Below are 22,221 nucleotides of genomic sequence, written 5' to 3'. Positions count from 1 at the left end.
CAGAAGACAACAACAGTGTAAACAACATCCATACTCACTTTATTTTCAAACAGAGGAGCATGTACCCAAAGAGAAGCAGGACTCAGAGCCACTGTGGGAGCTTTTGCTCAAAGTGATCTGCCTTGGTCTTCTGACCTCAGAACACCTCGTGATCCAATGGCCATGGGGATGGAAGTGCCCCTTGATGGTACACATATTAGAAAGGTAAATCCCCCCATCCCTCAAAGGAGATGGGAGAAAAGGAGACAAAAGTCAATGAATCCCTGGCATACTGCCCCGGAATCCTTCCAGGGATAGTGTATGACTGACCATCAGTCCACAAATGTGAGTGGGAGGGGATGTAGGAACAATGGATGGTGCTGGGCAGAAAATTATCCTGGATGACGTGCATCCAGCACCTGGAGAGACTTTTCATTAGAATGAAGGGAGCTGACAAAGCCCTCAAAAAGACAGAAAAGAGCACATTGATTAGAACATTATCTCATAACAGAGGTGGGACCATTTCCCACTATTATTGTAAAATAACAGTAACTAATCAAAACACATATAGACCTCTTTAATGGAGTTAATAAATAAAACTACGGCCAATTGGGAATCAGGGGTAGAGGTACTATTCCCAGGAGGAAAAACTGGGACAAAAGGGAGCCATGCTGACAGGACTTTCTAGTCCAGCTCTAGGTTCTTAGAAAGAAGCCCTAGTTCAGAAATGACAGCAAATACCCATGATCACTATGTGGGGCTGAGCCAAGGTGTTAAATATCTTGAATGGCTCTCCGAACCCAAGATTATTCATATTCTTTATCCCCTCCAGTAATGTGTGAGACCAAGAAGTGTGGAACTCTGGAGGTGGACATGTGGTTTTTATTTCCGGGCAATCTTAATACTTCTCATTACATCTCACAATTTTCGTGGGAAGGGAGGGGATGGCAGAGAACATGGACATCCTGTCTTGCACTGCAGGGCTCGGAAAGTGGTAAGGACATCCAGCTGTGATGGGCAGGAAGTGTCAAGGCAACAGGATGCCTTACGCCTGGGGTAGGAGTATGGTCAATGGCCCTTTTGGCCTGAGTTCACCTCCTCAAGGGGAGGTCTCCATGGAATGACCATGATTCCCAACATGGCCAGAAAACCCATCGATCCCACTCATGGGGCAGATGATCAGAGGAGCTGCGCTCTTCCCTCCCGAGTAACTCAGACTGAAGTAGGGCCGGACAGGCCCACAGAAGGTAGCATGAGAGAAAGTAAAGGTGTGACACCTCTCTGTCACATTGTAGAAGGAGACCTCGCCAGCATCATAGTCCAAAAAAATCCCCACCCGTTGGAGAGGGGTCCGCAGGGGGAGGGCAGTCATTGGGGAGGTAAGAGCCCAGTACTCTTTCCCATACCACAAGGACACTGCCCAGAATCCATTCTGGGGGGCCGAGGTTACTCCGCCTTTTCTGCACACTGAGTCTTCACAGACACCTATGGTCCACTTGGCTTTATCTCCCACCTCTACCTCCCAATAATGTCTCCCAGCGATGAAGCATGGAGAGCCCAAGACACAGGGAAACAGATTGAACCGCTCAGGGTTGTCAGGCAGGTCCTGCTGGAGGTAACTGTACCGCACTTGCCGCAGGTTATCAGAGAGGATCAGGCTGGGGTAGGCCGTGTCTGGATCCAGAGTCACATCCACTGCAGAGGAACAGAAGGGCAGAGGAAGGTCAGCCGAGAGCCAGGAAAGCCCACTCTGAACACCCAGCTTTTCTCCTACCCCCTAAGAAGAGAATATGAGCTCTCCAACAAAGGCACATTCATCTTACACTCAATTACATCCTGAAATTGACATTCCAAAAGTTACTGTTTGGATTAGCTAGTTTACTTCTTTTAGCTAGGATATATTGAAAGTACTGAAATTTTTACCTCTATTTGCTTTTTCACATCTTAAACCACAATATCCATTATTAAGCTGAATTTGAGATTTTCTTACATGTATGTCCAATCCCTTAATCTAAAAGTCTTGGGGACCAGGAGTTTCACAGAATACAGAATTTAGATAGACAGGGTGTGGTACAGCACTCTACAACCAAATATCAACAGATCTGCTGTGAAACATACGAATGTTCACATTACATGGGATAAAGACACTAGTCCCACATGCATCTTGCAATCATGTGGTGGTTTGCTGTTTTAAAATCACTGGCATATATTCTCTCATTTGCTCTTCATACCTGGTTCAGAAGGAAGACTCCCAAACATTCTCTCTCTGAACCAAAGCTCAGCTAGGTTGACTGATTCCCACAAAAGATTGATGACAGGCAACTGGTGGAAGTGACCAAGAACCCCAGACGCTTGGTTTCTGGTTCAAAAATCTGTTCACAACAGTTGCCCATTTTTTCCCTCATGTCATGGGTATACCTCATACCTCCAACCAGACATTTAACTCCAAGGATAGGTCAGTGTCTTATGCTCTTTTGTTCCCTCTACAGTACCCTGCGCAACATTAGGAAATGTAAGACATAAGCAAAGTAATCAAGTAATACTTGTTGAAAGAATTAACTATGGATTACAGCCAGGGGATATCCATGAAAGAAGACCCGTTGTATGTAGAGTCCCTCCGTTCATGAGGAGGATCTCATGAAACAGAAGGCGGTCCTGTGACTGTGGAAAGTACAAACCTCAGTTCTGAGTACCTATGAGGTCACAGATTTACCCAGTGTCTCTGAACCTGAGGTGTTGGTGATGGTCAAGGAGAGGGAGAGTTTCAACTCTTGCTCTGAGGCACAGAGAAGGGATGACAGCAGATTCCTCTTAGACTGTCCCTAGCACTCAGAATAAGAGGTGAGCTCAGTAGTTTTGGAAGGATGACTGCCTTTTGTAAACCACACACTGCCCAAGGCTAAGTGGGTAGAGCAGGATACCAGTGTACTAGCAGTGGCAGTGCTCTACTTTTTGGAAACTGTAGTTTCACCTCTATAATCCTTCATAGCTCCTGAGTTTGATTTCCTCCTATTCAAAGGTCCATGGTTTCAGCTCTGAAGCAAAGATATTACAAACACATAGAAACAACTGATGTATTTTTGTGATTATTATCATTTTTCATACATGTAACCTAAAGGATCCTAATTAGGCACTTTCCAAAATCATTCACAATAGTAGTTACGTTGATAAGGATTTTTACTCCTTTTTCCAAATGGTTTTGTCTCCTATCACCCACCTGAATATAACTGGGCCTCTCTCAATTCTAAAAAACAAAAGAGAAAGAAGTTACAGAAGTCATCTGAATATTTCCAGGAATACCTAAGAGATGGAGCTTTGGTTAGAGTCATCATAAAGCAATGGTTTCCATTAGACACCCCAGAACCCCTGTTGTCACTCATGCACTGATTTCTTCATACAGTGTATGACTCCATCTTCCAGCCCAGAGCTCAAAGGGAAGAGGGATTGGAAACTTTGGGCAGAAGAATAACGACATGCCTGAGATTGGTAGCATATGGGGCCAAACTGAGCCAAGATTAAGGATTCCACCCTCCAGTGGGCCAGCTGGCTCTGCAGGGGGAGATGGAGGTTCTAAGTCCGCATCATAGATAACTCTTGGCTTTCATAAGCAACCTGTTCTAGGGGATGAGTGGTTCAAGTGACATCCACTACCAAGCTGGAGCAAACAAGACCACTTGCAGTAAAATGCTTTTACAGTTGAAAAAGCATTTTCATAGACACGTTCTCAGTGAGCCTTTTAAGTGACAGGAGAAGAGTAGGAAAAATAAATGAGTCAGATCAAGGAACGTCATGTCTGAGCTTCTGGTATTAAGTGGAGTTTCTCCCTGTTTTGCTTGTGAGCATTCCCTAAGTCTACATTGCTAGATGTGAAAAAAGTATGTATCTGAAAAGATACAATGCAAATAAAGTTTTAGCATATACAGGAAATTATCAGAATTATGGGGATTTGTACTAAATGAGAAAAGGGATTACCTACATATAAGGATTTCAAATTCTACCAGGCTGCCTAGAATTTTAGCATTTAGTATACAGCCATATGTGCTGTATGCTCATATGTGATCACGAGCAGAAAATTTTGTATTACGAAGAGCATCCCTTAAATACCTTGAACATTTTATTTAATAAACATAAATGTAGGGTTTATTACGTGTCAGGCTCCATTCTAAAAGGCTTTAGAAATGGTAACTAATTTAACTTAATCCTTACAACCCTGTGAGGTAAGAGCTACTACCCTCCTCATTTTACAGATGAGGAAATTATAGTGTAGAATCCTTATCAAGTGGCAGAGCTGGGCGCAGGACCCAGGCAGCCGGACTCCTGAATCCCTGTTCCTAACCACTTCCCTCGAGGTTCTGCCTCAATCAGTGCTGCTTGATTCCTCCTGTCCTGGTCAGCACCAGTGCCTACACGCAGCAGAAACTCTATAAATTATAACCACAAACACTAGCTCAAATGAAATGTAGCTAGGATAGTTTCTGTTCATTCTCTTTCTCAATTAAAAATAATTTTAAATAATCAAACTAATTCTGGATTAATTATTGGATTGTATATTTTTCTCCTCCATTAATATAGATTAAGAAATGAGTGCAGGGCTTCCCTGGTGGCACAGTGGTTGGGAGTCTGCCTACCGATGCGGGGGACACGGGTTCGTGCCCCGGTCCGGGAGGATCCCACATGCCGCAGAGCGGCTGGGCCCGTGAGCCATGGCCGCTGAGCCTGCGCGTCTGGAGCCTGTGCTCCGCAGCGGGAGAGGCCATAACGGTGAGAGGCCCGCGTACCGCAAAAAAAAAAAAAAAAAAGAAATGAGTGCATATAGTTAAAAGGCTTCAAAGTGAAACAAGAGGCTATTAATTGAAAAAATTAACAAAGCAAAAAGGAAGATGTAAAATATCAGGGGAGGCCGGCCAGCGGGTATCGCGCATTTCCCATTTTCCCACACTGTAGCGTTCATCTTCCCAGGAAACTTCAACGTCAAAAGCCCATTAAGTAGATAAATTTACCTTGGATTTTCTCCATATCTGACTGCATTTTTTCTAAGGAGAGAAAAGAAGATGTTTAGTTTGCATCCCATTATCTGGCTGGAAAATACATCCTCTCAGGCAATATAGTTACTGAGAGCATAAACCCTCATGGATTCCTCTTCTTACGTTACCTGTGAACTGCTTTAGACTCTCAGTCAAGAACAGACACTTCTGGGCAAAAATGTGGATTTTCTCTTGCAGATCTGGAGGTGTGATCCAGGGTTCAGGGATCCTGATTCTTTCAGCCCTAAGTTTAAAAAAAAAAGCAACAAAAAAACAAGTGAATCCCTCCCCCAACTCCACAACCTTTCAGGGTCCAGGACAAACCTGGCTAAACTGGCCAACACAGGTGGACAATCTTTAAAAGCAGCCACTCTAGTCTTTTTCCTATTCTCCTTCTAGACTATGATCCTCTGGACCAGAATAGGAGAGACATCTTATTCACCTTCTTATTCCCCCACAGTACTAGCTTCTGGCTTTTCACATGGCGTGTCCTCTAAGATTTACTGAATTAAACTGAATATAAGCCTGACCTTGCCAGAAAGCACTAGATTCCATGATAAAGTCCTTGATATTTGTGGTGGGCAATGACCCCAAATCCTCAGGTTCCCAAATATGGAGAGAATGACATCTTCAGACAGACAGGTACTCTCTGGACAATACCCAGTTACCCACCACCCCCCTCAAGGGGTCTATGGCAAAGACTGACTGCTAGTTGCCCACCCAATATGCCTTCTCCCATCTTCCAAATTTTACTGGGTTCATGCCTGACTGGTCTAAATTTGACCTTGTGACTCAGTTCTGGCCAATGAGAGGTAAGAAGTATCTTGTGGTAATTTGAGAAGTCTGCATAAAAAGGAATGTGGTGCTTCCCTGGCGGCTCAGTGGTTAAGAATCCGCCTGCCAATGCTAGGGGACACGGGTTCGAGCCCTGGTCCGGGAAGATCCCACATGCCACGGAGCAACTAAGCCCATGCGCCACAACTACTGAGCCTGTGCTCTAGAGCCCGTGAGCCACAACTACTGAGCCCACGTGCTGCAACTACTGAAGCCCACGTGCCTAGAGCCCGTGCTCTGCAACAAGAGAAGCCACCACAATGAGAAGCCCGTGCACCGTAACGAAGAGTAGCCCCCACTCGCCACAACTAGAGAAAGCCCGAGCGCAGCAACAAAGACCCAATGCAGCCAAAAATAAATAAACAAATTTATTATTTTTTTAAAAAAAGGTTTCTGGTTATATAAAATAATAAAATAAAATTAAAAAGGTATGTGATGTGACTTATCTTCTTCCTGCTGGTTAGCATTCTAGGAACTATCTTGGACTGTAAGAATGAGGACTGTATCTTACAGATGGCAGAAGGGTAAATGGAAAGAAACCTCGGAGTCTGATGATCACTGGAGCCACCAAACCAGCCCTGGGCTACCTACTTGCACATTTTTAATGGTGACAAAATTTTAAAACTATGTTTAAGCCTTAAGCCAATGAAATTTTGGGTTTCCTAACTCAGAGAGCCAAACCCAAACCTTAACTTCCCAAAATGCTAGAATCTAAAGGATCTATCTCCCTGTTCGTTCAGAGCTAGACTGGTACCAAAAAGTTAAAGTAGTAGTAAAAGTGAAGGGAGTATTTGTTGGGGTCACTTGGCAGGGACTAGTACAAGTTCCAGCTCATCACCATCCCATCTCAGCAGGCCTCAGAAAGCTCAGTTCTATCAACAGTTCTGTCCACACAGCCCTCCCAGCCATCCAACCCCATCTATGTGCCACCCTCCCATATCTCCTCCAATGCTCCCGCATAATCAAGCTGCATTTCCTCTGGAGGGTTTTCACCCTTCACGGTTTTAATTAGCTTCAAAGTTCAGTTCCCTCAAAGTCAGGCTCCGCCCCAGTAGGTACCAAACATTATGCCCCCCAAGGCCTATCCCATTTGTCCTTGCCATCCAACCCTGAAAACATAATTTAATCTTGGCTTCTTGCACATTCTGGGCTTCTCCTGCTCGGTCATGTCCCAATTCCCTGGTAGCTCTTCCTCACTTTCCATCTGATGATACAGTAGAGAAATAATGAGAACAAGAGCCAGAATCCAGGTAACTCATCACTCATTATATAACTCTGAGCTGGTCTCCCTTTTCTTAGACCATATTTCCCCCATTACAGAAAAAAGAAAGAGTCAGAAACAGAGACACAGAGAGACAGAGATAACAAAAAAGAAACGATTCTGAAATGTTTAGGAAACAAAAACTATAAAATACCCTTGCACTTTGCCTAAGTCCCTGTAAGTCTCTACCCTCTCCATAGACGTGTCCTCAAAAATCACCAGCACCCTCCTAAATGGACCCCCTACTCCACCCCTTATCCTCATAATTTGTCAATAATTCCTGAGTTTTACTGAGAAGAGCTGCACTCCATCTAGTTCTTTGCACACTAGTGACTCGGTTCAGGGACAGGCGGGTCATGTGTCAACTTGGTAAGATGTCCTCAGGCTCTGGGCTCCTTCCAGAATTTCTAAGTATGAGGGAAAATCTTTTCAGGCTTGATTTAGCACGGGGGAGAGAGAAAACTGTACCTGTTCAACGTGTCTCCGATGTCCTATAAGAGAAAGGAAAAGGATAAGCATGAGAAATCATTCCTAACTTCCATTTTCTCTCACAGATGTTTGTTGAAAACCCAACTTATGGGGTGGCTCTCCTGGGAGAAACCAGGGAGACAAGGAGCACAACTCACGGTCCAGGAGCTAAAAACTGGGCAGAGGAAACTGGGCTGCACACTATTCGCTATTCTAGCACTTCCTGCGCTCTCCTCCTGCACACTGGTCGAGGATCTCAAGATTTCAAATTTACTGACTCAAGCATCCCACCCTTGGACCACAACTGCCTGCCTGTCTAGCTTGATTTCTTTGACATATTACTGTGAAATCATTTCAAATACACAGAAAAGCTGCTAGCACAAAGAGCTCCTGTATACTCTTTTTCCCAGACATATTTATCTTTAGAATCATTTGAGAGGTCATTGTTTATATTATATCCCTTTACCCCTTTATGATTCTGTACCTCCTAAGAGCAAGTACATTTTCTTATATAACTATAGTACAGTTATCAAACTCAGGAAGCTGAATATTGATACATTTGTATAATCAACAGTCCATAACCTAATTTAATTGTCTTATTAATATTCTTTACAGCTACTCCCCTCCCCACTCAGGTAATCCAGGATCGTTCATTGCATTTTTTTTTTATTTTTATTTATTTATTTTTTTTGTGGTATACGGGCCTCTCACTGCTGCGGCCTCTCCCGCTGCGGAGCACAGGCTCCGGACGCGCAGGCCCAGCAGCCATGGCTCACAGGCCCAGCCGCCCTGCGGCATGTGGGATCTTCCCGGACCGGGGCACGAACCCGTGTCCCCTGCATCGGCACGCGGACTCCCAACCACTGCGCCACCAGGGAAGCCCCGTTCATTGCATTTTTATGATGACATGTGTCTATAAGTCTGGAGTGGCTTTTGTGACACATTGCCTTAACACTGGCTAATTATTTTATAGAATATCTCTCTATTTGGGTTTCCCAGATATTGCTGTCATGATTAAACTAAAGTGTACTGTCTTTTTTTCTTTTTACTTCATTTATTTATTTATTATTTATTTTTGGCTGTGTTGGGTCTTTGCTGCACGCGGGTCTTCTTTAGTTGCGGCGAGCGGGTGCTACTCTGTTGTGGTGCGTGGGCTTCTCACTGCAGGTGGCTTCTCTTGTTGCGGAGCACGGGCTCTAGGTGAGCGGGCTCAGTAGTTGTGGTGCATGGGCTTAGTTGCTCCGCGGCATGTGGGATCTTCCCAGACCAGGACTCGAATGTGTGTCCCCTGCACTGGCAGGCGGATTCTTAACCTCTGCACCACTCAGGAAGTCCTCAAGCTGTACCGTCTTTGACTAGTGTATGCTGTTTGCTTCTAAATAAACATGATATTCACTTGTCCCTTATTGGTGATATTTTATAGCTACTATTTTTCCTTTTGTAATTAACAAGTAATCTAAAAGTGATACTTTGAAATTATGTTAATATGCCAGTCCCTATCAAACTCCCCCTCCCCTTAGGTTTAGCATCTGTCGATAATTATTGTCTAAATTAACTTTTAATATGATAGTTGCCAAATGATCATTTTCCACCTTCAAAATTCCTTCTAGCAAAAAAAAAAAAAAAAAAATTCCTTCTAGCGCTTCCCTGGTGGTGCAGTGGTTAAGAATCCGCCTCCCAATGCAGGGGTCACCGTTTGATCCCTGGTCTGGCAAGATCCCTCATGCCACAGAGCAACTAAGCCCATGGGCCACAACTACTGAAGCCCACAGGCCTAGAGCCCGTGTGCCGTAACAGAAGCCACTGCAATCAGAAGCCCGCGTACCACAACAAAGAGTAGCCCCTGCTCGCAGCAACTAGAGAAAGCCCACGTGCAACAACGAAGACCCAACGCAGCCAAAAATAAATAAATAAATAAATTTTAAAGATTCCTTCTACATTACTTAGTCAACATTCTACTGGAAGGAAGAATTTTCCCTTATTTATTATTAGTATGGATCCATCAATTCGTACTTTATTCAATGGGTTATAATCCATCACTGTTCTTATTTATATTGGTGCTCAAAATATCCGAGATGTGGCCAGAGAGAGTCTGTCACTCTCGTAACTCCTCTCATCACATTCTCCCCATTCCCATTATTTTCTGATTTATCCTTCCAGTCTTCCCTTTGCAAAAATAAACAGATACATGTATTTTCCAATTATCTCATCTTTCTTACACAAAAAGTAGCACACTCTATATTTTGCACTTTGATTTTTTTCACTTACCAATATATTATAGAAACCACTCTGTATCAGTTCATAGGTATATTTCTTTTTTACAGTTGCCTAATATTCCTGTGTGAGTATACATATGTACAATGTTAAATACAGGTAGACAATAGTGAACATCTTGCCCACTTCCTGACCTCAGTGGGAATGCTCTAATTTTCCCGCATTAAGTAAGATTCAGCTTACTTTTCAAATGACTACTACCATGACCCCTCTTCCCCATGGAGCCCACAACCCCTCTTTTTTCTCTACTTCTACTTATCATCCAGGTTTTTTTTTAATAAATAAATTTATTTATTTATTTTTGGCTGTGTTGGGTTTTAGTTGCTGCACACGGGCTTTCTCTAGTCATGGCGAGTGGCGTCTACTCTTTGTTGCGGTGTGCGGGCTTCTCATTGTTGTGGAGCACAGGCTCTAGGCGCACAGGCTTCAGTAGTTGTGGCATGCAGGCTCAGTAGTTGTGGCTCACGGGCTCCAGAGGACAGGCTCAGTAGTTGTGGCTCACGGGCTTAGGTGCAGTCGCTCCGCGGCATGTGGGATCTTCCCGGACGAGGGCTCGAAGCTGTGTTCCCTGCATTGGCAGGTGGATCCTTAACCACTGCGCCACCAGTGAAGTCCCTATCACCCAGTTTTGATTTCACGGTCCATGTGTTCAAAAATATTCTCACAAATACCTTCTACCTTAAAAAAATGGGCAAACCCATAAAGACACAAATTAGTGGTTGCCACTGGGTAGAAAGGAATGAAGAATGACTGTTTAATGGGTACGAGGTCTCCTTTCGAGGTAATGAAAGTGTTCTGGAATTACATAGCTGTGATGGTTGCACGACACTGAGTTTACTAAATGTACTAAGTTGTACACTTTGAAATGATTAAAATGGTGAATTTAGGTTATGTATATTTTATCACAATCAAAAAACAACAAAACAAAAAGCTCAAATCTTGCAAAGCCCTAATCCTGGATGAGCCCAACTACCTGCTCTCCCTATGCCTGGCACCAGAGCAGTAACAGTCTGAAAAAGCAGGGACAAGAAAAAGGTCACACAACTGAGCAGACAAGTCCCAGTATAAACTGACGTCCACTGACCAAGTAATTCTAATACATCTCACAAACCAGATGGCTTTCCCATACTCTGAAACAATAATTTCAGAACTTTCCCACATTCTTCAAAGCTCATATTTTCTCTAATCCCTGCTCAATGGGAGCAGATGGTCCTGCTTTTCTAACTTCAAAAGAGAGTAAGAGCCAACGGGGGACTTCCCTGGTGGCGCAGTGGTTAATCCGCCTTCCAATGCCGGGGACTCGGGTTCGAGCCCTGGTCCGGGAAGATCCCACAGGCCACGGAGCAACTAAGCCTGTGCGCCACAACTACTGAGCCTGTGCTCTACAGCCCGCGAGCCACAGCTACTGAAGCCGTGTACCTAGAGCCCGTGCTCTGCAACAAAGAGAAGCCACCACAACGAGAAGCCCGCGCACCGTAACGAAGAGTAGCCCCCACTCACTGCAACTAGAGAAAGCCCTCACGCAGCAATGGAGACACAAATGCAGCCAAAATAAATAAATAAAATAAATTTATTTAAAAAAAAGCCAACGGGTTTTAGCTACCAAAGTGCACAACATGCCTGCATCTATCTGCCCCCACCGTCCTTTCTTCCCATACAACAGGGGATCTTCCAAAACTAAGTCCCACACATATGCTTTAGTCACCTTTCCCTTCTGCCTTCTCAGAAACAGCACATTAGTGATTAGTTCATCCTTATAGCTTCAGTAATTTTCTTCACCTGAATCCTTACAACATAGGTGCTCCTTTCCACATTTTCTTTTAAAATATGTTTAGCTAGTTTCTTTAAGCATCCCCTCCCCATAAAGCCCCACAATCCTACCTCATCTCCGAGTATTTTTTTAAATATCTCCTTCACAGTCTTACTTCTTGAAATAGTCATTTACTCTTCCAGTTTCCATTCACCCTCTGTCACCACAACTCTCCCTCATGTGGCTCCTGACCAAATTATTCCACCGTGGCAGAATATCAATGATTATCTGAGATGAAAATCATTGAGATGATAATGATTATTATCAAGATTATCAATGATGCCCATGTTTTTAAACCAAATGTATCTCAGCCCTTATATTATTTCACCTCAACTGCACTAGATTCTGTTGTCCACTCCCTCCTTCCTGAAACATTCTTCCTCCCTTGCCACATTCTCTGGTCAACTGTTCGCTTTGCAAGCTCTTCCTTGTCTCCCTGGCAATTAAATACTGGTGTTAGTTAAGGCTCAAGATTAAGACTTCTCGTTTTAATCTAAAGCAGGAGTCAGTGAACTTCTTCTAAGGAAAAGGCCATACAGTCTCTGTCACAACTTCTCAACTCTGCTGCGACAGACAATACATAAATGAATGGGCGTGGCTGTGTTCCAATAAAAAGTATGGATAATGAAATTCAAATTTTATATAATTTCACATACCATGAAATAACATCCTTCTGATTTTTCCCCAACCATTCAAAACTGTAAAAAGAATACTTAGCTTGCAGAACATACAAAAACAGGTGGCGGGCCATAATTTGCTGACCCTAACCCTACCCTATCAGCCCCTTTTTAAGGGCGTTTATCAACACCAATGATACTTGTTTGCTCACTTCTTTATCATATGATTTCAACATTAGAATTTAAATTTCAGCAGAGCTTATTCACCACTTAATTCCGGTGCCTAGACTAGTGCCTGACCCAGAATAGACAATTCATATGCATTGAATGAACAAATGACAGTCAGGCATCAGCTCATTTCCAGTGGTCTTCCTGGGTTGGGTGCATTGCACCTTTATCACCTGCACTACCAAGATTAAATCACAAGACTGCTTGGGCTGACCACTCCCACTCAAGCGTTTCTTTGTTTTGTAGCTGTGGTAATGCACACATACATGTTAAAATTACAGGGTAATTGGAGTGAGGAGGGTCTTTAAATGACATGTGGGCCAAACCCCTCATTACATAATGAGTAGGTGAGATCACTGAGGCCCAGAGAGGTCAAGAGCCTGTGATCAGACCACTTATCAGTGCAGGACAGGCCTGGGCATTAGGCCTCCCTTTTACCCTTTCCATGAGACAGTGCAACTGACTGACCCAAGCTGTGTCAACCAGGTCCTCTATTGTACATTTCCCCTCCAACATGCCCAACAGAGAGCTTGGCAAGCCCCTGCTACTCCCACAGAGTTGGCAAGGCAGTTGGGGGTCCTGGATACTGCTTGGCAAAGAGAGAAGGGAGACCTTTTAGCAGGAGCTGTCTTGGCAGGGCACGCTAAGCCTCACCTGCAGGAGCTCCCTGGTGGGCTGCTGCTGCTTCTCTTCCAGCTGGGCGATCAGGTTGCTGAGGTGGGAGATGTTGCAAGAGAACTGAGTGATGGCACCATTGATACTGTTGTAGATGGCCAAGTCTAGCTCCTCGAGACGGGCCAGGAGGCGATACTCATGCTCCTTCAAGGAGTGATACAGCTGCTCAAACTCCCAAACGATCTTCTCCCTCTCCATCTGGGTCAGGCTCTGTGTGGATGACAGGCAAGGGCAGTGAAGAGAGGAAAGGCTACTTCTAGAGCCCTTCATATTTCTCCCCTGGCTATCCACCCCAAGACCTCATCATTTCATTCAGGTATACTATTTACTGTGCAACAGTGATGCACATGCACCTTGCTTATAAATCCTTTTCACGAACTTATACTTCTCCTGAAAGGGACAAGTCTTTCAATGCATAAACAAGACAATATAATCTTAGAAATGAAAGAGTCCTTAAAGCTCAACTAATTCAGTGCTTTGCAAAGAGAATGCCATTGGCACCCTGGTGGGGGGGGGGGCAATTCTGCCTGCATGGGACTGTTCTTTGCATTGCAGGACATTTAGCATCCTTGCCCAACCCTCCCCAATCACTCCAACCAAACACCCACACACCACGGAGAGGAGGAGAGGGCAGTACTCACCTCACTGAAGAACCAAAACTCTAGTCCAACCTACCTATTTCACAAGTGAGGAAACTGAGGCCTAGAGAGGTAGTATTACTCTCTCCATCTATTCAACTGGCTACTGACAGAGCCAAGAAGTATGTCCAGGTGCCCTGATTCTCAAAGAAGGGCTGTTTCCCCCCTTTGACAATCCCCCCCAGAGAGGACACAGTGGTGTGCTTAATGATTTAAGTCCACCCAGGCTCACTAGAAGATTCTCCTTCAGTCAGACCTATTTTCAAGCAAAGGCAGCTGAGGTCTCAGTGGATTCTGTGAGCAGAACAAGTGGTGGGATCTTACGGCATCATGGGAATAAGTTCCCAGTCAAAAGTTCTATACTACGCCCTGGCCAGGACTGACAAAATTTCTCACAAGATGGTGCTAGACACTACTAGTCTAAGAGTTTGCTTTTCGATGCAAATACCTCTAATGGATGGGAATTTGTAATATTTGATTTATTGTTCAAAAGAGGCTTAAACACTTAGATGGTAGACATATAAGTATATATTATAAAAGTCTCTATTTTTTTTTCCAGAACAAACCCCCCCAAATATCCCTATCACAAATCAGCACATTAGTCACTTGCTAAGGCTTTGGGAGACTAGGGGAAGGGAACAAACTGAAAAGTTTAGAACTGAACTGTCAAAAGGAACATTCCAGCAAGAAGCAACAGGCAGGCTTACAGAAAGCCACTGTCAGCAACTGTCTGCAGAATGGTACAAAGGAGGCTAACTGTGCCCAAGAATCTCACCTGTATTAGCTTTGTCAGGGATCAACCTTGATCTGCACAAAGCTAACAGATTAAACTTTTGATAGGTCAGATCTCTAGGGGTTCTAAACTCAGCTATTCCATCCTTTCCCCCAAAATGTGGGAGGGAATCCCTTGGTTCTCCAGGTGAATTCCCAACTGCCATATAAGGTTGTTCCACCCACACCTAGAAGTTCTGGGCAACGTGACTGCACAAGGTTAAGGGGAGCTTAACAGCCTCACAAAAAAAAAGAGGGTGACAGGCAGAACTGATATTACCTGTGAATTCCAAAGAACCTTACCAAGAGCTCAGCTCGTGCCTGTTCCCCCTGTGCCCGACGCCTCTTCTTTAGGTCTTTCACTCTTTTTAGGTGGTCCAGCTGGTTCTGGATTTGCTCCTAAGAAAAGCAAAAACAGGTGGGCAGTTCAAGATTAGGCAGACCATACCATCAATATGGCTATTCTGCTTATCACACGTGCAACCCACATTCCTGATGCCAAGTTCCTGGTTAGAGCCTATCCTTGGACCATACTGCCATCACCAGGGCACAGGGGTCACCAGACCTCTCCTTTGGTAGTTTGTATCTTAAATGGTGGGTCACCTACCTGCCCTTGGAAGGATACTGCATGGCTTAGTGGAAAGGTGAATGGACTAGGAGGCTTTAAGTTGTCGCTCTTTCACAGACGCGTACTGAGAAAATGACTTAACTTCTCTTATTTTCCTCTGGTGTGACATGGGCAAACACCACCTTCTCAACCTACTAGAGGGTTATCACCAGTGTGAGTAAAAGAATATTTTTGAAAGCACCATAAATGTTAAGTGAATAATTTTGCATGAATGTACTCACATTTAAACATGTACATAATTGTGTACATATTCCTGCAGTCCTCAAACACACAGATCATGCACTCCTTGAATGTTGCCTTACAACTGTTTTATATTTAATACTTTGTTTCCACGTTATTGTTTAGCTGTGCCAGTCTGTTGGTTCAAGAGTTCACAAAGGGATCCACACATCATTTTATTTCACTCAATCTTCATAACTGTGTTATCTCCTATGAGTCTCACGGTGGTTAAATGACTTAGGTAGTAAGGAGCTCGTTCTTTTCCGTGAGCTTCTAGAAGAGGACGGAGCACAGGGAAGTGCTGGGGAATGGAGAGGTGATGGGCCTCTGCTTGATGTGTATACAGCCAGTTAACGTCCGACTGTGTTTTGTCTCAGATCATCTAGGAGCCGACAGGAGTGCGAGCGTCTCTGAAGCTTGTCGTTGTGGACGTGGTTTTACGCATATCTTTTATACCGTCAAGAGGGGTCTCCATGGGCCGTCTTTATGTATAATGTGCCCGTGAGCGGGTAAACATAGAGGCACATAAGGAAATGAGAGTGGGGGTGGGGAGACTTCTGGCTTCCTCACCAGCTACAGGTTTTCCTCCCAAATCTGAGTGCCGAGGCTCTGGAGCGGACAGAGAGGAAATGACGGCTGTGAACCACACGTCCGGCTCAGCCATTTTCTAGGCGGAAAAAAGGAAGCCCCTTTGGCTCTCTCCTCCCTTTGTCCGACTCGCGCTCCGGCCCCTCCCCGCCCCGCACGCCCGGCCCTCACCTTGAAGCCCTCCACCGCCTCCTCGAGCGGCAGCACGCTGTGGCCGCGGTGCTCGCGGGAGCGGTCGCACACCACGCAGATGGGCATCTGGTCCTCCTCGCAGTACAACTTCAGGGGCTCGCGGTGTTTCTCACACACGCCCATCTCGCCTCCGGGCCCCGACGGCCGCTCGGTGCGCAACTGCTTCACCAGCTGGGTCACGTTGGCCAGGTGCCGGTTGGGCCGCATGTGCCGCTGCGGGAAGGTCTCCCGGCACTGGGGGCACGACACATTGGTCTCCGCCGCGCCCCAGCAGCGGGCGAGGCAGGCGCAACAGATGTTGTGGCCGCAGTCGAGCATCATGGGCTCGACAAAGTACTGCAGGCACACGGGGCAGGTGGTCTCCTGCTGTAAGCACTCGGCCACGCTCCCGGAGGCCATGGCGCGGGCCCGCAGGGGCGCACGGGCATGGGCCCCGGCGCCCAGCCCTGCGCGGAGCCCAGCTGTACCGCGCTCCCTCCCGTTCGCTGCTTCTGGGCGGCGCCGGGAGGCGAGCCCGGCTGCCGGAGGGCGGCTCCTCCCCGGCCCTGATCCCAGACGCGCCCGCGCGCTGGAACCCGGCGCCGCTGCGCCCGGCCGAGGGAGCGTGGGGATATTGCGACCCCACCTAGCCCAGCGGCTATGCGAGGGGGCAGCTGGTCGGGCGCCGCCGGTTGGACTCGCAGAGCCAGGCGCTCAGAAGGCTCAGGACAACGTGGCCGCGTCCGAGCGGATCCCGGCAGCCCCGCAGACCTCACCCCGGCGCGAGCGGAAGGGGCGGCTCGAGGGCGGGGCTTGGCTCAGGCCTCCTGCGCACGGCAAGATTTCCTGGATTCAGGCCTGGATGATTTCCTCCGCAGAGGTCCGCGGAGGCCTAGCTGCCCGCCCTGGGGCGGAACGCGCGGGCGCGGGAGCCTTGGATACCGGTTACGGAGGCAGGCGGTGTCCGCGGGGTGCGGCGGGGACAGGGTATCCCCTGCCTGCACGCTCCGGGCCCGCCGCCGAGCTTCGGCGGCCCTGGGCCCGGATCCCTGGTCTTTTGTTGGGTTTCCTGTCTGGTGCCCACGCCTCAGCAAAGGCGAGAGAAAGCTAGCTTTGTGTTGGTGTGGTAAGAAGAGACATCTGGCCTCCCCGGGAGGCCGGAGGGATGAGGGTTGCAGACTGAGCCCCACCCGGCCTGTGAGGAGCTTTCTCAAACAAACCCCATTTACAGGCGCTCGCAATTCTGTTTCGAAAAAGAAAGGCTTAATTATCAGGCGGCAACATTTCTGTGACAGAAACAGACAAGCCCAGTTCTGCTGCTTCCTATTGTGCCTAAGCAAACTGGTTTACTATTCTGAGCTTCAGTTTCCTCTCTGATGAAATGGTAATAATTATACCCCAGCAAGGAGGGAGACTTCCTTACAACTTTTACTTTTTAAACCCTAAGTATGCTTATCCATTAAAATAATAAAGTACCCACTGCAAAGAGCTGTGTTGAATAGAACCTAAACATGCTTGCTCCTTCCTGAAGTATAGGGAGATTGGGAATCCTGTGGGTGACACAGGCTCTTTTCATTATCCAGTAAACTTAAAAAAATTTTGCGTTGTTCCCTCATCCCTACCTTGGTGTTTCCTCGTTTCCTTTGCTATTTTCTCAGTATTGTCCTTCCTCTAGATTTAATTGAATTTGGGCAGGCTTGCCTGTGTTGATTTAATTTACATTACTATACTTTGACCTAAATGATTTCAACAATGTCAGTTTGCAAATGTGTTTTAAATGAGTTAGTGACTGGTTGAATGTGACCAATTCCACCAGTTTCCCTGTTTCTAGTCTTTTTCTCTAACCTATTTACGTAACACTTCAATAACTCTTACATGTCTGTCAAGGTTCTAATTCGGGGCACACTTTTAGAATAGGAAGTGATGTGTGCTCTCACATAGTCCAGCATACTTTATATGTCAAGTATAAAGTATACATAAATAAACTGAGATCAGATGCTTTAGTAACTCCATGAGGACAGAAACTTCTCTCCAGACCTTCTATGATCTCCATTATGCCTTGCACATAGATTTAATCACGTGAAAGGACTTCAACACTTGTTGAGTTATTAGACTAATAATCAATTAACTTAATGATTCTACTGTCACATTTTATGCGTACTTCTTATCTTTATCACAGTTATTCATTTGTAAAAGGTGCAAACACAAATGCCTACTGGAGACAAGAAGGTAATTTAAATGAGCAGGCCAGTCCAGGGTCACAACAGGGAAAGATGGGGACAACGAATAACTGGAGGGCAGATGAGGCAGCTGCTTCTTATTGAGAATGTGAGCCCAGCATGTTGCCAAATCTTTGATTTTCAAGAGAAGGCAGAAATCTAGAGATTTATGTGAAATTGATTGACTTTCAAGTGTTGGAAACTAACTAAAAATGGTAAAAATCATCTCTGCAAGATGAAATTGACCTCCTCACCTCCAGTTTGGGACTTCTGGTACAGCTATTTATTTTAATAAGTGCTTTTCAACCTTAACACAATATGGAAGGGACTGTCATTGACTACTTTATAGCCAATCTCCACTCCTTCCTTAAAGTTTTATTCCAGGTAGCAATATGCCCAGCTGAAAGATACTTTCCAGGTGCCTTTACTGCCAATACTATGGTATATTCATGAAGGCAGCTCTGCTGTATGAAATCTTGTCCAGCTGGTTATGGATGTGCTCAGGTACACCAACTCACCTAGCGCTTCTTTCACACTTCAACATGGCCCTGAGATTGTAGGTGGCTAGTGATATCTATGTGGAAGGTTTTGGCTGGTCATTCTGAGAATGCTTCTTAAACGAAGACTACTCAGCTGCAAAGCATACCCTTTTAACATTCCCCCCTCCTAATTCTTCCAGCCTGGAATGTGCACGTGATGGTAGGAGGTTGACCAGCTGTCCTGGACCATGAGACAATCTTGAGGATGGAAGCCTGCACTAAGATGATATAGTAAAAGGTAAAGAAGCCTGGGTCCTTATTCACTGCAGAGTGCCTGCATCTAATTATATATGTAAGAGAGACTAAAGCAACTGTCCTGTTTAAGCCACCTATTTGGATTGTCTGCATATGCAACGGAAACTAAACCTAACTAATAAATACAATTTTTATTAATAAAGTGTTTTATTTTAAAATAAATTCCCACCTATTTAAAAATAAATTCCCTATCAACACAACCTATCTGCCCTCAGGGTGCCAGTAATTTCTGTTAGTATTGGCTAAATCCAGAGGATACTCTTCAGCCTTTATCTTAATGTTCCTGAGGCATTTGACACTGTTGACCCCTTTCTCCTTGGACCATTCTTCCAAGCACCAAACTGAGGAGAACCTGATAAGGCCTAAGATATTTCTGCTTCCACCCTCTCCTCTTTTATCTGTCTTTACCAAGTGATGCTAAAGTTAGTCTGGAAATATAAAAATAAAAAATAGGGAAAACACAAGGCTACAATAATTAAAGTAAGAATAAGCTGATAGATCAATAGAATAGACTGGGAACCGAGAAATAAACCCAAATCTTGTTCTCAAACCCAAGTTCCTGTGCCTGACGAACAGTGAGGCTAAACAAACCAAAATGTCAGAGTTTGGAGCAGGGAAAGGTTTATATTGCAGGACCAAGCAAGGAGAATGGGTGGCTCGTGCTTAAAACCCCTAAACTCCCCAATGGTTTTGGAGGAGAAGTCTTTAATAGGCAAAATTTGGGGTGAGGCCTGCAGGGTGTGTGACTTTCTTCTGATTGGTTGGTGGTGAGGTAACAGGACAGGCAGTGCTCCAGAAATCTTGTGTTCAGCTTGAAGTTACCATCCTCCACCTGGGTGAGGACCTTAGTTCTGGCAGAAGAACTCAATATATATGTTGTCATATATATTCCTTGAGGAGGAACCAGGACCCTGCCCCAAGGGTGCACTATTGTTTCGTGACTGCTCTTCCTTTCCTTCTTCATTCCCTCCCTTCCCTGATTAGCAACTGTTTGAATCTGCTCTTTAGAACTCAGGGAAGCTCAAGGAGGCTGAATAAAGTCTATGGACACAGGAAGGGTTTGTACCAGGGAGGGCCCCACAGGTCCTGCCTTGTTTCACAGGGGAAAAGAACAAGTTAATAAACATGTGGAAAGAAGTTTAACTCACTATTAATAAATTAATGTGGTGTTGCTTTTAATTTATGAAATGAGTAAAGACTAAAAAGCTCAACAATACTCAGTATTGGTGAGAACATGAGGAAACAGGCATTCCAGTATACCATGAGAGGGTAAATTTGGAGAACATTGTTGAGAGCAACTTAGTAATAGCTTAAGAAAAACAATTTTAATGCACATACTCTTTGAACCGTCTACTCCTCTTCTCTCCCATCTGTACAAAGATGATTGATTGGACTTCCCTGGTGGCACAGTGGTTAAGAATCCTCCTGCCAATGCAGGGGACATGGGTTCCAGCCCTGGTCTGGGAAGATCCCACATGCCACGGAGCAACTAAGCCTGTGCGCCACAACTACTGAGCCTGTGCTCTAGAGCCCGCGAGCCACAAATACTGAGCCCGCACGCCACAGCTACTGAAGCCCACGTGCCTAGAGCCCATGCTCCACAACAAGAGAAGTCACTGCAATGAGAAGCCTGTGCACCGCAAGGAAGAGTAGCCCCCATTCACTGCAACTAGAGAAAGCCTGTGTGCAGCAACAAAGACCCAAAGCAGCCAAAAATAAATAAATTTATTAAAAAAAAGATGATTGTATAAGGATTGTCATTATAGCATTGTTTGCATTTGTAAAATGCTGGAACCAATATAAATATGCTTCAATAGGGGACAGGTTAATGAAAATACTATTCAGTCTTACAATGGAATACTATGCAGGGACCAAAAAGAATGAGTTAGATCTATATGTACTAATATGGAAAGATGTCTGAGATTTATTCATTCATTCATTCATCCATCCATTCATTCATTCATTTAAGTGTTTGTTGAGGGTGTACCATGGCTCTCTTTTAGGCTCCAGGATACAGCAGGGAACAAAACAAAGTTCCTGGGCTCATGGATTTGCTTTCTAGGGAGAAATATGGATAATAGGCAAGCTAAGAAATAAATATGTAGTATGAAAGATCCATGAAGAAAAATGAATCAGGATATGGAGGATGAAGAGTGATTGGGGCATTATTTTATACTGGGTGGTCAGAGGAGGTTTCTCTGATGAGGTAGCCAAATGGCTGCTGCAGTTTTGAGTCTCAAATCTATATGTCATTGGACATTTAACCCAGAGAAATGAAAACTTAACATTCACACCAAAAGTTTGCATAAAGCATTATTCATAATAGCCAAACTTGGAAACAGTCTTCAATAATGAGTGGTTAAACAAATTGTGGCACATCCATATCATGGAATACTTTTCAGCAATGAAAAGGAATGAACTATTGAAATACACAACTTGGATGGATCTCAAGGGAATTATACTGAGTCAAGAAGGTCAGTCTCGAAATGTTATATTCTGTATGATTCCATTTATAGCATTCTTGAAGTGACAAAATGATAGATATAGAGAACAGAGTAGTGGTTTATGGTTTATTGAGAAGGGGGAAGGGAGGTGTCTGTGACTATAAAAGGGATCCTTGTGATGGAAGAGTTCTGTATCTTAACTGTGGTGTTAATCACATGTGATATCTACACATGATGAAACTTCATAGAACTAAATACACACACACACACACAAGTGCATATAAAAACAAGTGAAATCTGAATAAGGTTGGTGGATGATATCAATGTCAATTTCCTGATTGTGATAGTATACTATGCTTATGTAAGATAATAACATTGGAGGAGATTAGGTGAAGAGTATACTGGGTTTCTATTATTCTTACAACTATATGTGAATCTACAATAATCTCAGAATAAAAAGTTTTTAAAATTTTCTGCACATCACAACTTCCATGTCTTGTCTTTTTCCAGTCAAACAAAGCCCTGTGTTTAAAGGAACACTATGGGCTGCTTGGCTTACATTTGGCTTTTACTACCCAC

The 22,221-nt window shown here is 44.8% G+C and overlaps 1 protein-coding gene across 1 annotated transcript; it reads right to left on the bottom strand.

Moving 5' to 3' along the window:
- Positions 1-18: 18 nt before the first annotated feature.
- TRIM27 (tripartite motif containing 27) lies at positions 19-16,883 on the bottom strand. Its single transcript, XM_030849704.2, has 8 exons — positions 16,186-16,883; positions 14,883-14,978; positions 13,150-13,380; positions 7,567-7,589; positions 5,132-5,247; positions 4,980-5,012; positions 3,197-3,223; positions 19-1,674 (listed from the first exon to the last, which is right to left on the bottom strand). The coding sequence occupies exons 1-8, from the start codon at positions 16,603-16,605 to the stop codon at positions 1,079-1,081; spliced, it is 1,542 nt and encodes a 513-aa protein (XP_030705564.1). The 5' UTR covers positions 16,606-16,883; the 3' UTR covers positions 19-1,078.
- Between the last annotated feature and the right edge of the window lie 5,338 nt (positions 16,884-22,221).

This window comes from Globicephala melas, chromosome 11 (assembly GCF_963455315.2).
Source record: "Globicephala melas chromosome 11, mGloMel1.2, whole genome shotgun sequence".
Taxonomy (NCBI): Eukaryota; Metazoa; Chordata; class Mammalia; order Artiodactyla; family Delphinidae; genus Globicephala; species Globicephala melas.
The sequence above is the reverse complement of the archived record's forward strand: the minus strand, read 5'-3'. Positions and strand labels throughout refer to the sequence as shown.